General features: G+C 42.9%; 1 protein-coding gene across 1 annotated transcript in view; it reads right to left on the reverse strand.

Annotated features, from left to right (window-relative positions):
• GRM3 (glutamate metabotropic receptor 3) overlaps positions 1-14,776 on the reverse strand; it is a 202,523-nt gene extending 187,747 nt beyond the window's left edge. Inside the window, exon 1 of the mRNA XM_023753813.1 lies at positions 14,297-14,776. Within this exon, the coding sequence (XP_023609581.1) occupies positions 14,297-14,381 (85 nt within the window). The 5' untranslated portion in view covers positions 14,382-14,776. The remainder of the gene's footprint in view (positions 1-14,296) is intronic.
• Positions 14,777-15,219: the final 443 nt, after the last annotated feature.

Raw genomic sequence — 15,219 nt, forward strand, 5'->3', positions numbered from 1 at the left:
TGGGACTGGTCCACATGCTGGGAATTGTTCCTGCAACAATGTTCATGCTTTTTTGTGTGGACCAAATGCCAGGAGAATCCTAGCCTAAGAGAAAGGACTGGAGGGGAAATGGGACTCCAGAAATGAGAGTCTGTGTGGAGTGAATTTGCTGAAAGAGCAGGTGCTGAGGGGGTGTGCTCAGACAAAGGAACATTTGTGTCAAGGAAACTCAGGTGTGAGACCTCCAGCAATGGAGAAAGAAATCTCCTCTCTCTCTCTCTCTCTCTCTCTCTCTCTCTCTCTCTCTCTCTTAGAGAGATTCCGTCTTAAAAATCTGGGGTCCCAGAGAATGTGAAGCCTGTCAGGGAAGAGCTTGTTTCTCACAATTCCCTGTCTAAGCCTATCTATCCTTCACCTCCAACTTTGGACGAGTCAGAACTAGAGTTTAAAAGAGTGACAAGAAGCCCAGCCAGGTGTGGCTCAGTGGTTGAGCATCGACCCAGGAACCAAGAGGTCATCAGTTTGATTTTCGGTTGCAGAGTCAATCCCCATTAAGGGCCTGGCAGGAGGCAGCCCATCAATGATTCTCTCTCATCATTGATGTTTCTCTCTCTCTCTCCCTCTCCCTTTCTCTCTGAAATCAATAAAATATATTTTTTTAAAAAATGAGTGACAAGGAGGGTGGAGCATTGGCTCTTTCTTTCTCAACTTCGAACCTGAAATAGGCTCCTGTTGGGGTCGGAGAGAAGATCCAACCTTAAAGTTCAAAGTTTTAATTGTTACATTGGCCTAGGCATACTAAGTTTTAAATGGAGACAGTTTGCAATGAAGATATGATGAGAAGCACAGGGATGCTTTGGGGAAGAATTTCTTTGGTAGGTCAGATGAAAGCATCATTAGCATGGACGGGATGAACTGAGATTTGAAATTGGCCTTAAAGTGTAGGTTTGTAAAAAGGAAGAGGAAAACACATTCTAAATGGACTTATGACTACAAATATCCTTAAAGGTCTATTTTGTGCGCAGACAGAAAATCTGAAGAGAGAGGCTAGTTTTGAGGAAAAGGGGCTGAAAAGATACATTGGTGGCCTGCTTGTAAAAGATTTTTGATGCAAGGAAGTTCAAACTTTTTTTTTAAGTGCTGAGTTTATATTTAATGCCTTTTAAACCAGGGAATGGAATGGTCAAGCCAATTATTCATCTAACTTCATCTGGTAGCACTATTCCTTTTTTTTTTTAAGGCAATAGCATTCTTTTTTACATTACATCATTATATTTTCCCCATAGTACCTTAGTTCTGTTTATTTTATGAATAAACTCACTATTTAGTGTAACGTGAATGAGAACAAAAATCTTTCTAAATTTTTGTTGTTCACTGCTCTAATATCTTTAGGACAGTGACTGGACACACAGTAGACACTCACTAAGTGTCAGGTAAATCCTATCTAAAAAGAGCTAATATGCTAATGGTTGTGACACCCTCATGCCATAATGACTGTCCAGCAGGAGGCTGTGTGCGCGACAGGGTGGAGCTGCCATATTGCTCAGGAGATGGGAAAAAGCGGGGAGGCGCCTGGAGAAGGTGGGACCATCCCATGCTGGGGAAGGCAGGGGTGAGAGCCCTAGTGCCCCCTCACCAGTCCTTCACCACCCACCACTGGCACTCAGAGTGCCCTGCCGCCCACCTGCCAGGGGAAGGAGCACAGTATGCACGCTGCCAGGAAGCGGCACTTGAAACTCTGCAGCAGGTGCAAGGCTTCCACGCTCTCCTCCAGTGCCATGATGGGGTGGAGCTGCCATGTTGCTCTGGATATGGAGCAGAAGCGGGGAGGCACCCGGAGGAGGCAGAACCAGCCCAAGACGACTCACGGGACCGAGGGTGGGGCTTGAAGCGGCCAGAGAAGGCCGGAGGGGACGGGGGTGGGGCCAGGCGCACTTGAGCTCTGGGTGGAGAGGTTAGGGTGTCAAGGCAGGGCGCCGGCGGGTGAGGGGTGAGCGGGCCACGTGATTTTGCGTGCTGGGGCTCTAGTTAATAATAAAAGAGAAGGGAGAGACTGGAGGAGATAAACTATCACAGATGATTGAGAGTAGATGATGATAACCTAGACTAAGGTCTTGGCAGCAGTAGGAGAGGAAGGAGCACTCTGGGTGGGATGAGGAATCACCAGAGGACCAAACAGAAGGGAAATCCCAGGCAATTCCAAGAGTTTGAACTAATTTCTGGGGAGATTCTGGACATAAGAAGGAAGAAGCTGGCTTGGGGTGGTGATGGGTTTTTAGCTTTAGCTAGATGGAGCTGTCCTGTCAGAGGGAGGGGCCACTGGAGGGGCCTTTTTCAGGTGTAAGCACTGTAACCATCAGAGGTAAGAAAGCTAGGCTCTGCTAGGGACACAGAGTAGCCTTCAACAATTTGACATTTGGGGACCTAAGACAGCCTAAGTTTTAGAAATTAAATTGCTTTTTACTATTTTTGAGAGAGAGAGAGAAGTTTGTTGGGGGAGGAGGATATGGTCTATTTTCTATTGCTTTTCTCTTCATGAAGTCCTTTATTAAGTGTGAACACAAAGCAGTTGCATAGATCCCCTAGGAGGTAAGTCTGGTGGGGTGGCCTAGCCTAAGCCCCCTCCGCCCCCTGCTGCCCCGCCCTCATTCCCTCTTTAGCATTTACCCCCTGAGGTTCTGGACCCTGTTTAGAAAACTATCTTTGGCAGTACTTGTGAGGATTGCCAACTTCAGCTAAGCAACCATTCACTTGAACGAAGTAGTCGCTGAGTGGAGAGTGTATAAGAAGTTGCCAAGTGAAGTTTTCTCCCCCTCTGCAGATCCGGAGGGAAAAGGAGGGAACTGTGACAAAACAATGTTTTCCCACATCCCCCTAGCTCACAAGAATATAGTTATAAAGACAATTTCAGTTTTAAATGTGCAGTTATCCAAATGCAGAAGTGTTTCTATTCTTAGAAATAGAAAGAATTTTTCATTCATGATACTCTTCAAACACCAGTAACTTCCCTTTGTAACATTTCAATATTGAAGTTATAAAATATAGGATAGAAGAAGAAAAATGAGAAACTTTCCAAATAAAGATGTCCAAAAGACATGTATTGTGTGTGTTTGTGTATCTTCGTGGAATTTACTGTAGGTAATAGAAGAAAAAATTCATTTGCAATGGAAACGATATGATGTTTTCTAGAAAATAAATCGCTTTGCACAACTCTCAGAGACTGGGCTTTATTAGTTGAGCTCTATTAATTAATTGATATTCAGGCATGCAGAATTTATTTTATACAACTGGTTAATCTAATTAGAGTGGACTTGCTGTGGGAGATAATTTTGTACGGTCATTCACTGGGTTTTCTCTGTGTGACCATCATTTTCTGTCTAATTGTTATGCACTGAATGTTTGTAGCCCCATCCCATCCATACGTTGAAGCTCTAAATCCAAAGTGATGGTATTTGGAGGAGGGACTTTTGGGAGGTAATTAGGGTCAGAGGAGGTCATGAGGATGCGGCCCCAAAATGATGTTAGTGTCTCTGTAAGAAGAGGAAGAGAGGACAGTGCTCTCTCTCTCTTTCTTTACTAGGTGAGGACAGAGCAAGAAGGTGGTCCTTCAGGAAGAGGGCTCTCACCAGGAACGGGATCTGCTTGCACATTGACCTTGGACTTTCCATTGTGGACTGAAAAAGAGTCACATACTAAACCTGACAAGTTTCAGGCCCTAGAAACTCAGAAACTGAAAGTAACCACATTGAATGGTCTGAACATAAAAATTCCTAACTAAAAGCAGGTTATAATGGGTAGTCACTTCCTAGGCTATTACTTCCTTGACAAAGGTCAATCTTTACCTTAAGTAAGCCTGTCGATTGTCTTTTTGCATCTAATCATATACCTTTGAAATGTCAGAGTAATTTTCTTTTGCAAACCCCTTGAGGCACAACAGAGCAGGAGACCACAAACCCTCTCATTGTTACCTTGTTCCCCACATAGCATCTCCATGTGCTGCAAATGTTAATTATTAATCACCCTGTGCCCACCAATGTAAAATAATGATGTGTCTCCTGGTTTTACTTTATATCCAATCCCAGAAATTTCCCTGCCCTGCTTTCTCCCATCCCCTTAAGCTACCACCAATGGATTTTATGTAACCCTCCTTATATTTCCTTCTTTTATTCTAATGTATGAAATAAGCTGCAAAACTGCCATTCTCCAGAGCATTTTCTCAATCTGTTGAGATTTTGCTTCCTGTCAATTGTGGTCAGTTTGGCTCAAATAAACTCATAAAAATTCTCTACAGGTTTGGTTGCTTCTTACATTGACACTAGCCTCCAGAAATGTTAGAAGTAAATGTCTGTGACTTAAGCCATCTAGTCTCTGGTATTTCGTTATAGCAGTCTGAGCAGACTAAGATAGTAGTATTTCTCTAATGTGAGTGTAATAATCTGGCCCTGGTTGGTTTTGCTCAGTGGGTAGAGCATCAGCCAGCCAACTGGAGGGTCCTGGGTTTGATTCTGGTCAAGGGCAGGCTTGATTCCTGGCCCAGGGTGAGTGCTGGCGGCAAACAATAGATGTGTCTCTCTCACATCAATGTTTCTCTCTCCCTCTCTCCCCCCCCCCCACTCTGTCTAACAATAAATGGAAAAATATGCTCTGGTGAGGAATAAAAAAACATTTTTTTAAAGAATAATTTGGAAGCTTACTTAATATGTGTATTCTTGAATCCCAACCTAAAGAAAATTAGCCTGGATGCATCTGTCCCAGTATTCTTCCTTTTAAGTAAACTTCAAAATGATTCTGATGCAGGCACTTCTGGGTAACAAGTCTTTTCAGAAGAAGTAAGCAGATAATTGTTGTTGGTACAATAGGTGGGAGGGTTAGAAAGGAAGGAAGAAGATAGCTGTTCTGACTTTGAACTTCAACTTTCTCACTCTCCCCTGCTTTATATGTTCCAAACTTTTCCATCTGAGGAGCATACTTAAGATGGCCTGATTCTCTACCTCCAGCATATAGCAACAAACACAAATTTAGGATTTTAGAAGGAAAAAATGTGGGGAGGGCGAGCACTCCATAACACTCCAACCTTCTTCCTATCAGGGCTTCATTTGTTCAATAACTACAGGAAAGGTCTTTTCCCTCTCAAGTGACTGCATCATTTATATTCAAGAAATCAGAGCAAAGGAAGGGCTTTTCATAGTCAAAATTATGAAGCAGGCAAAAATTATAAGTTTTCATTGTGTCCACTTCTCCCCAAACTGGATGAAGTTAGCATTTCTGAAAAAAAATGAACCAAGAAATCCAATGTGTTGGAGGATTAGTGCACTACATGGACCTATGAGTATATGATCTTTTGTACTTCTTGGATAAAATACTTTAGTTTAAAATTCAGAGAACTTAAGGAGCCAAGGCAAGTACTAGAAGAGATTGGAGTGGGAGAGAAGTGGGGTTCTTAGCCTTCTTTAAAGCATTTTTTCCCCAAGGGCAAGACTTGAGCAAAATCTATTGAGGAGATGGGTTAGAAACCTAAGTTGCATGTCATGTCTCCTTACTAATTCTGAAATGTGGTCTAGTCTGGTCACCAATGTATCTGGTCTTGACTGAAATCACTAGGATTAATGCATCAGCCTGGAGAGGGTCTTTTTAAGGAAAAATAAGATTCTTCAAAATAGAAACAGTTCATTGTATTCTTCAGATCTCATTTTCTCCTTGAGGCACATACAAGTTCTGACTGTTCTAACCTTGTAGTGCCATCTCCCAAATTGGCATACATTTTGACATATTTTCTGAAAGCAGTCTATTATGTTATATTCATCAACACATGGTGAATTGAAACTGTTAAGCAAAATATAAAATATTACTAATAACCTATCTGCTATATATTATTAACAATCAAAAGAAACAGTCTTCACCAGTTGGAGGGACAGATCTGTGATATCCATTCATTTCTATGTCCATAAAATATTCTAGCACACATCAGAGAAACACTTTCAAGTAAAGCCTCATATTTCAGCTGTTTGGTTGCCTGAAATGAAATATAAATTCATGCAACCAAGACAGCAGGCTTCCTGCCTGTGGGAAAGCACCCAGGTCAGAGAATTATGAGGTACGGGTTTTCTGAGAGCAGCCCCACTAACTGAGTCTTTGGAATCATCAGCAGGTCATTTTCCTTCTCTTGTTCTTGGTGTGTTTAAAATTTGAAACCCTTGAGCTGGTCCTCTTTTAAGTTGTTGTATATATTATGAATAAGTGGCCAACTATGTACAATGTTGTACTTCTTACATAAAGGTGATGCATACTTAAATTGGGTAAAGAGATTTCAAAATGCTACTAGTCTACAAAACATTTTTACCAGCTTGTTTTCCTGGTGGGAAGTTGTTAGGTAGTAAGAGGAGAGAGGCGTCAGCATTTTTTAGCCTTAACAAACAGAAATGCTATTCACCTGCATGCAGGCTCTCTGTGAGACTATATTCTTGCCACTGTATTTAGTTTCACAGATTGTTATGTCCATCAAAAGTAGGCTCCAGGAAATATATTTTGTTCCTATTTTCACACCTGGTGTTTATTTCTCAGCTTGTTAACTTATATCTTTGTAGACTTCTTGGATTCTTTTTTTCATCTCTTAGATCTAGTTAATTTTAAGTAATTTTTCAGTTTATTTCTTCCAATTGAATTTCATTGTCCCTCAGAAGACACTGTGACTAACTGGATATAGGGAAAGGCTGAGTCTGTAGAACTCGATTCCGGGTCCCGTTTTACTACTCATTGGTCTCCTTTACAAAAATATGTTCCTCTGCTTGGAGCTAAGAAAATATTTGTTGAATAAAATGAAGCAATACAGCTTAGTAATAATAATAATAATAAAGGACGTGGAATAAGAAAGTTTGAATTCCAGTTCTTGACTTGTTAACAACTTGAACTGGGGAAAATTACTTCACCTCTCGGGGCCTCTATTTCCTCTTCTTTAGCCCTAGCTAGTTTGGCTCAGTGGATAGAGCATCGGCCTGTGGACTGAAGGGTCCTGGGTTCGATTCCAGGATTCCAGTAAAGGGTACATGCTTCGGTTGCAGGCTCCTGGCTCTGGTAGGGGACATGTGGGAGGCAACCAATCCATGTGCCTCTCTCACATTGGTGTTTCTCTCTGTCTTTCTCTCTCCATCTACCTGGTAGGGCCCTTGTGAGTATTAAATTAGATCCATGCAATGTATTAACAGAATTCTCAACACATGACAGTTGGTCAATAATATCATCTACTAGTGGCCCATTGCACAAAGATTCACGCAATAGGCCTTCCTTCCCCTGGCTGCCGGCACCGGTTTTCCTCTGGCACCTGGGACCCAGGCCTTTGGTCCGGCTGTAGCAGCGAGGCTTGGCTTCTCCGCTCCGGCTGCTCCCAACCCCTCCTTTTTTTTTTCTTTTCCATCTCCTCAAACGGAGGCCAGGGCTGGCTGGAAGCCTGGGTCGCCCCTGGTGACCCAGGCACCCAGCCCCTCCTTGAGCGGAGCCCAGGGCCGGTGGGAAGCTTGCCTTCCCCTGTCGCCGGGAGCAACCCAAGCCTCCTGCTCGCATACCAGCTCTGTGGCTACCGCCATCTTCAGTATTTGCTCCGCACCTGCGTATGCAAATTAACTGCCATCTTTGTTGGGTTAATTTGCATAGTCGCTCTGATTGGCTGGTGGGTGTAGCGGAGTGGCGGAATGATGGTTAATTTGCATGTTTCTCTTTTATTAGTGTAGATTATTATGACACATCATTAGTTTTCTTACCTCAAAGCATCCAGCATTCTGTCTCCATAGAGTGTCAGAATATCTATTATTGAAAGTTTATTTTATTTTTTGTATTTCTTGTTTATTGATCAGGAGAACCTATTCCTTAGTTCAAATATTCATGTTTCCTAGTTTAGGAACACAGGTCAGTGACAAACTTCCATGGAACTCAACCCAAAGAAATTCTTCACATTCCAAGATTACTCTATACTCTGAAAGATACCAGCCTTCTTCATCTCCTCCAAATCTTTCATGCAATCATAATTTCAGTAGAAATTTGTCTATGCCTTCTTTCATGGTTCAGCCACAGCAAACTTAGAAAGCTCCACCCCCACGGATTCAATGATAATTCTACCGATATAAATTGCAGACACTTGGCCAGAAGGCCACACATCTGAGGTTTTGTCAAAGCACTGAAAGACATGGCAATTATAGTCTCCTCAACACCAACGCCCTTCTGATGGAGAAATGGATGACGCTCCAGCCTCTGTTTGAAATTTTAAATCTAAATACATCTGTTAAAAGAAGGAATAGGCTTTTTTGTTGGGTGAAAACTCTTTTCTGGAGTTTCAAGTTTGATTTTTAGAATACCTTCAACTTTACACATTTGTGAAATTTTGTATGTGTTTTCACATTTTTTTTCTTGTGTCCCCATGGCAGGTCCAGAATTTGTTTTGATTATAATAGATGTTTATTAAATACTAGAGGTCCAGTGCACTTAATTCATGTGGGGGGGGGGCGCGGTTCCCTAAGCCCAGCCTGTGTTCTCTTGCAATCTGGGACGCTGCATGCACCAGTGACCATACTTTTCATACAGGTGAAAGGCATCTTGCTGTTGTATGGGCAGCTACATTTTTTTGCCCTGATTATAAAATGTAGTAGATAACATGATCCTTCTGAGGCAGTAGTATCATTTTCCCCATCTTATGGGTGGGGAAACTGAAGCAGAGAGAAGTTAAGTAATTGGCTTTGTCACACAGTTATAAGTGTCAGAATCAGGGCTGACCACAAAATGTGTAAGCCAGAGTCCATGCATGTCATCGCTGCATCATCCTGCTTTTTCAGTGTTAGAGTAGCCTTGCCAGGTTTTAATTTTTAAATCTAAGAGACTGTTCCCCATATATAGGGTAGGGTCCATAGGCCTGGCTGGCAATCAGGGCCATCTATGGGGTGACAGGCAGGTGGGGTGATCAGCACCCCCCAACCTCCTCCCCCCCTCCCGCCCCCACCTTGGCTGACGGCCTGGTGCTGCCCGCTGGCCGGCCCCGCCCCTGATCGCCGCCCTCTCAGGGGGTAGACGCTCCTGTGTTGAGCATCTGCCCCCTGGTGGTCAGTGTGCATCATAGCGACCGTTCGTTCCGCTGGTCATTCCACTGTTTGGTTGATTTGCATATTAGGGTTTTATTATATAGGATTTGTTGACTGATTGCTTCCTTAATAGCTACTTTTTCTTTCTGAAGGTAATTTTTTTTAGGGGAGTGTCTTTAAATTATTATACTCTTAATAATCCCATGCTACATTTATAGGTTTTTCAAACTATGTGTCTAGTGTCATGGTTTTGAAATTTTTTGTTTAGTGTATATCTATACTCTTTCAAATGAATTTGAATTTATTCAAATGTGTGTGTATGTGGGTAGGGTGTGTGTGTGTGTGTGTGTGTGTGTGTGTAATGCTATACAGGCAAGTAAAAATGACAGCTGCCTTGGGCTTTCTGTAGAGATACCTTCTTTTTATGTGGTTTTATTTTCAAATATGATGTTTTAGTCTACAATTACACCTGAATGTTTTCCCAGTTTATTTTTCTGTCCATTCTTAAAGTACAGTGTACAATTTTCAGTTCCATAAAAAGATTACTCACTTGGTGAGGAAGTATTATAGTCCGTGTAGACACAGACTTCTTAGAATGCCTCAGTCCCAGGGAGAAGTCACAAGTACATTAATGGCCTACTTTCCCTACACCAAGAAAATTGATTTCCCCTTTGTTTTCTAAGGAAAATCATTTTGAGGGTACTCACCACTATGCCATGAATGGTACTATAAAAAACGTTGGTTTAAATATTATTTATTCCATGCAGTCTAATTTTATTCTCTTAAAGACATATTCAGTTTTAGAATGCCACTTTTTTTTTTACTGTTTCCTTAATTTAATCTACATAAATGTTTCTATGTGCAGTCTAATGCTCACCAAGCAGTGGAAAAGTATTTTTAGCTGCTGATTCACTTTACTCTGAGTCTTATATTTTCTGGACTTGCCAAGTGTAACCTAGGAACTTATTTCCTGATTTATATCATTTACTCCTCTACTGACGAGCTTAACTTACATTTCAGTGGCTGGGGCTTGAAGAAACAACTGAGTGGGATGGTGAGTCTACCAAGATATTTCCTTAAGACTCTTAACAGAAGCCTACGCATAGACATCTTAGAACGAGATTTTAAGTGAATGAAGTGAAAACCTGTTTCTCTCTTGTGGTTATTTTGGATTTTTCTATTTTTAAACTCACCTTCACATATGGTACCTCCATATAAATCAAAACTTATTCCATATTGATATATACATGATTCAAACTTACTTTTCATGATATAGTACAGTGATGAATTCAAGCTTACTTCTGCTGGCTTTGAACATTGTTTTAGTATGAAGGGGCTACTGTATTCTAACAGAATTACTATATTGTGTTAATGTATACATCTAAGCTACACACACCACTATATGCCTAGCACATCCGATTAATTATGGAAATCACTTTCATTTCAATAGTGATTTACATGACAACAACTTCTGGGGCTCAGTGGAGCATCAGACCAGCATGTCACAGAATTCCCGTGTAGTGTGGGTGTTGACAGGGTTCTGTTGATATTAAATTTGCAATGAAAATGTCTCATAAATGTGCATCCACATAGAACATTACTTAGAAGGAATCAGCTCAATATTCACATGGGTCATTACTGTCAGAGATGGAAAATTCCCTCACTTACATTAGGAACACAAGTTATTAAGAATATGTAATCAGCTTGGCTGGCATGGCTCAGGGGTTGAGCATTGACCTATGAACCAGGAGGTCATGGTTCAACTCCTGGTCAGGGCACATGCCCAGATTGAGGGCTCAATCCCCAGTGTGTGGTGTGTAGGAGGCAGCTGATCAATGATTCTTTCTCATCATTGGTGTTTCTATCTCTCTCTCTCCCTCTCCCTTCCTCTCTGGGATCAATAAAAATATATTTTTTAAAAAGTTATCTTATATATTATAGATGACCTGAAAGATTTGCCTTAAATGTTTAGAAAGCATGTTCAGATATAGAACTGTCACCTTTGTGTTCTCCCCTGTTACTGTATAAAGCCTTTTGTATCCTGCAAATCGTGAATAAATGTGAGATGAAGACTCTAAATCAGGCAACAGAATGTACTGGTCCAGAGGGGTTATAATAGGGAATAAGTATCAAGACAAAATAGAACAGAGGGATAATTAGGCTGAATATTACAACAAAGTTCTTAATAGGGAGAACTATTAGACTGTGAAATAGTCTTTCAAATGCACTGGAAAAAGACATTACTCGAGCCATTTAAAATCAGACTGGACTGAAGTACTCCAAAATGCAGTACGCGATGGGGACCAAGCCTACATTAGAAGTGGAAGGAGGAGAATGACCTAATAGCTTCTACCGTCTGTGTGATTACTATGATTGTACTCATTTTATGTGTTCAGTCTTGGTGGAAAATCTTCTGTCATTTTATGCTACTTCGAGGGAGCAATTTCAACAAATTTATCTAATGTAGAATTGGATGCATTTTAGCAGCATCTCAGAAAAGATGAAAATGCACAATAAACAGTGTAAAATAGCGAAGCATGAGTAAACACTCCTTTACTTTTGGGAGGGACCCCTGGAGAAAACAATTCTCACCCTGGAACTCTGGCCACATTCCAATGTGCATACATGCATCCTGTCTGCCTGGCTTTCTGGTATTAATTTTCATGTCTGTTGTTTAATGGTATCTTGGGATGATGTGGAGTACAGGACAACAAATTGAAACCTTTCAACCCCAGGTCACTGACCACAGTTTGGCAGGAGGTAGGTAGGACCCTGGGAAAAAAAATCTTGCAACATTTTGTGACTGATACCTATTAGAGAAATGGACAGGAAAGAGAAAATGGTTTAATTTTAAGAAAAGAGTTTGACATGAAATAAGGAAGGGGAAAAGGTATTCAGGGAAGTTGTAAACATGTTATTGCTGGACATCTTTCAAAAGAAGACCATCCTCAATCTTGTGCAGCTCTGGTGATCACCTGTCCTGAAGTAGAGAAGTGAGGCAGGTGACCTTTAGACATTTATCCTCGTTCTTTTATTCAATAAAAATATTAAATTTTATTACAATTCAATTTTATCCTATCTTTTCATTTGTTCAACCCACCAATTCTAATTGCAGTGATACAAATTTAGAGATGGGATGATTTTGATGTTTGGTCATTGTGAGGTAAATGATTTGACTTATTATTTCTTTTCATGTGTACACCACAACTTTTTTAAAACGACCATCATACACAAATAAGTGGATCATTGAAAATATTTTCATTATTAATAATATTTTCTGTTTGTGTAGCTTCTCATATTTTCTCAATTTACTAATCACATATTCTTGAATTATGAAAAATATTCAATATAAATTGAGGTTTCTACCCCCCAAGCCTCCCCCCCCCGCCCCCTTGAAGTGTATCCTATTCCTGTGTTGGCATAATTTTCAATGATTTCATTTGTAAGGATCTAGCTTATAGACCAAGAGATTTTATACAAACTTTTTTTTTTGGGGGGGGGGAGAAGTGGAGACTGTCAATACTAAAAGGTATTCTTACCATTTATCCTTTTGTTTAGCCCAATGAATGTAGATATTCTAGCGTTTTTGTTCTTTTATTTGTGAAAATAAGTTTCGAGACTTTTTCTCCTTAGTTTCCATCCTGAGCACCTGTGCTATTCTGAATAGAAATCAAGTAAGCGTTAGGGCAGAATCATTCAAAATATCCTTAGAGTTCTGCTGCATGATCAGAACCTGAAAGGAGGTGTGAGAAATCTTTATAAATGCAAGACACTGGCATTATGAAAGGGAAATATCACTTTATTAAGGTCTAGTGTACAATAGTTTCCAAAATCTGTTTAAATTCTACTGGCCTATTTTGAGAAGAACAAAAGGTGCCTAGCACTATAGAATCATTAAGTAATAGCCTAAACCTCTTTGGTAGGAGCTGTATAACCCACAGTTTAGTATAATGGCAATCTAAGTGTTCTGGTTATGACTATATTAAATAAATTTACACAAACAATTAGAGTTCAGGTAGCAGCCTTAAAATACATGATCAGATAAACCAAAGCAGACTTAGATGTAGGGAACTGAACTATGTTTCTCTACCAATAAATGCTTTATCTCCTCAAAGAAACACCATATAGCTCTACTGACCAGTTCTAAGATCAGCTAGCACAAATAAATTGAAGCAGAGAAACTCAAAGCACCAAACTATTGCTGAGGTCTTTAAGTCACACTAGCTTCAACTCACATTGACCTCAACTTTGAATATACATGTAACTATACCAGTATGTGTCAAACACAGCATTATTCAAATAACAGTAGAAAAATTTTATTAGCGATTTAGTTGAGTACTTGACCACAGATTATTAGAAGTGTGCCTTTTTGTTATTTGTTATCAAAATGTACACAATGCTTGAAAATACTTGCAAGGCAGGGGCATGTCCCCTTAAGATATCTACCTAAAAGAGTTACGCCTTGGGGAATCTCCCACGCTTGTTAACCCAGGGAAGGAACTAGAAGAAAATCTAAATGAAATCCTTAAGAATCAAGCTCCTTGGATATATTACCTAGTCTATTTCTAGACCGCGAATCCCCCGACCTCTGAGTTATCTCACTGTCAGATAAGAAAATGGAACAGGAGAGATGAAGAGATAGAGGCTCTCAGTTTGGCTTTTCGATTTTTCACTCAAGCCAAAGGGAGCAAAGTGCATAGAGTGAGGGATCATTTCCAAGAGTGTTTGCAGCACAGCGAACCGCTGGCCGCCTCTCCCTGCAGAGTGCATCCCGGCTGCAACACGGACCAAGTCCCGCTGCCCGCTGCCCACCTCGCCCGGCGACCTCCACACCCACACGAAACAGCCGGCGTGGCAGCCAGTCACCGCAGGGTTTCCTGGGCACAAAACCTGAGGAACCCCCAAATCGAAACCTTTCCGGAGCCCAGCACAGGGCTGGCGGTGGTTGGCTGATGAGCCTGGTCTCTCTGGGGGTCTGCGAGCATCCGTGGTCCCTCCACCTCGCTCATCCTGGCTGCAGGCATCCTGTGCCCTCAAAGCTGCCTCCCGCCCGGAGACACAGAAGTGCGCGCACACACACAAACTCTCACTCACGCACACCCACCCACATGGCCTCTGCCCCCCACCCTCCCCACCCCTGCAACACTGTAGGGACCGGTCTGTGCTCTGCCTCAACTTTCCCGGCTGCACCTGCCCCACGCGGCGCCCTCCCCGGGCGCCCTCCAGAGGGACGCGTCCTGCTCTGGACCCCTTACCTGGCACTGACAACTCCTGGCAGGGACTGGAGCTGACCGTGGTGGCAGCGGCGGTGGCTGAGCCTGCACCCGGGCTCTGGCTCATGGTTGGTCCTCCTCATCCGACACAAAAGAGGTAGCTTGCTGGCTTTGTCCTTTCCAAATGCCAGGGAGAACTTCTTCTGCCCCCGAGATGGCCAACTTGTGCGCGCCGTTTCCCGTCACAGTGCCCCCTGCCCCTGCCACCGCCCCCTCCCGGCTGCGAGCTGGACCACTGCCCGGTGGCGGCACATCCAGGCCTTCCAGTCAGTGGGGAGTGGGGAAAGGGAGGGTGGGAGGAGGAGACGAAGGAGGTTGGGAAAAGGGGGAGACCCAGTGGTCTTCCAGGGAGGGCGGGGGAACAGTTCCCAGCTGAGCCCCTCGCCTCGTTACAGGCAAACACACTTCCCAGGCGCGGAAGCAACTTTCCTTCACCTTGGCCGGGCTAAAGCCACAGCATCTGACTGGGACTGCCGGCAGAGGCAGGGACCTGGCATTCTCTCCTTTCCTCCCTCTCTGGTTCGCCTCTCCCCTCCCCCCTCCGCTCCTCCCTCCCGCTTATAGGGGTGTATCCGCAGAGTCTTCGGGGAGCTAGGGTACCTAGACGAGAGGACTGTGGAATGGAAATCCGGAGAGGTTTTGCCGGACCTTCGCCTCCCTCTGAAATCCTTAGGCAGTGCACGCCAAGGTTGGGGATGTCGGAGGGGCGGGGTGAAGGGGCGTGGGGCGGCGGGAGATCTGCGGCTCTAACTTTGAAGCTCTGCTCGAGCTCCCCGCCTGCAGGAGAGCGAGTACTCGCCGTCAGCCCAGGAGCAGGTCTCCCGTGGTCCCCTGGCACCCGGCTCACCGCACGCGGGAGGGAGAGCGGGAGCGGAGTGGGGCGAGAGAGCCTGGGAGGCCGGTGT

This window comes from Myotis lucifugus, unplaced genomic scaffold (assembly GCF_000147115.1).
Source record: "Myotis lucifugus unplaced genomic scaffold, Myoluc2.0 scaffold_51, whole genome shotgun sequence".
Lineage (NCBI taxonomy): Eukaryota > Metazoa > Chordata > Mammalia > Chiroptera > Vespertilionidae > Myotis > Myotis lucifugus.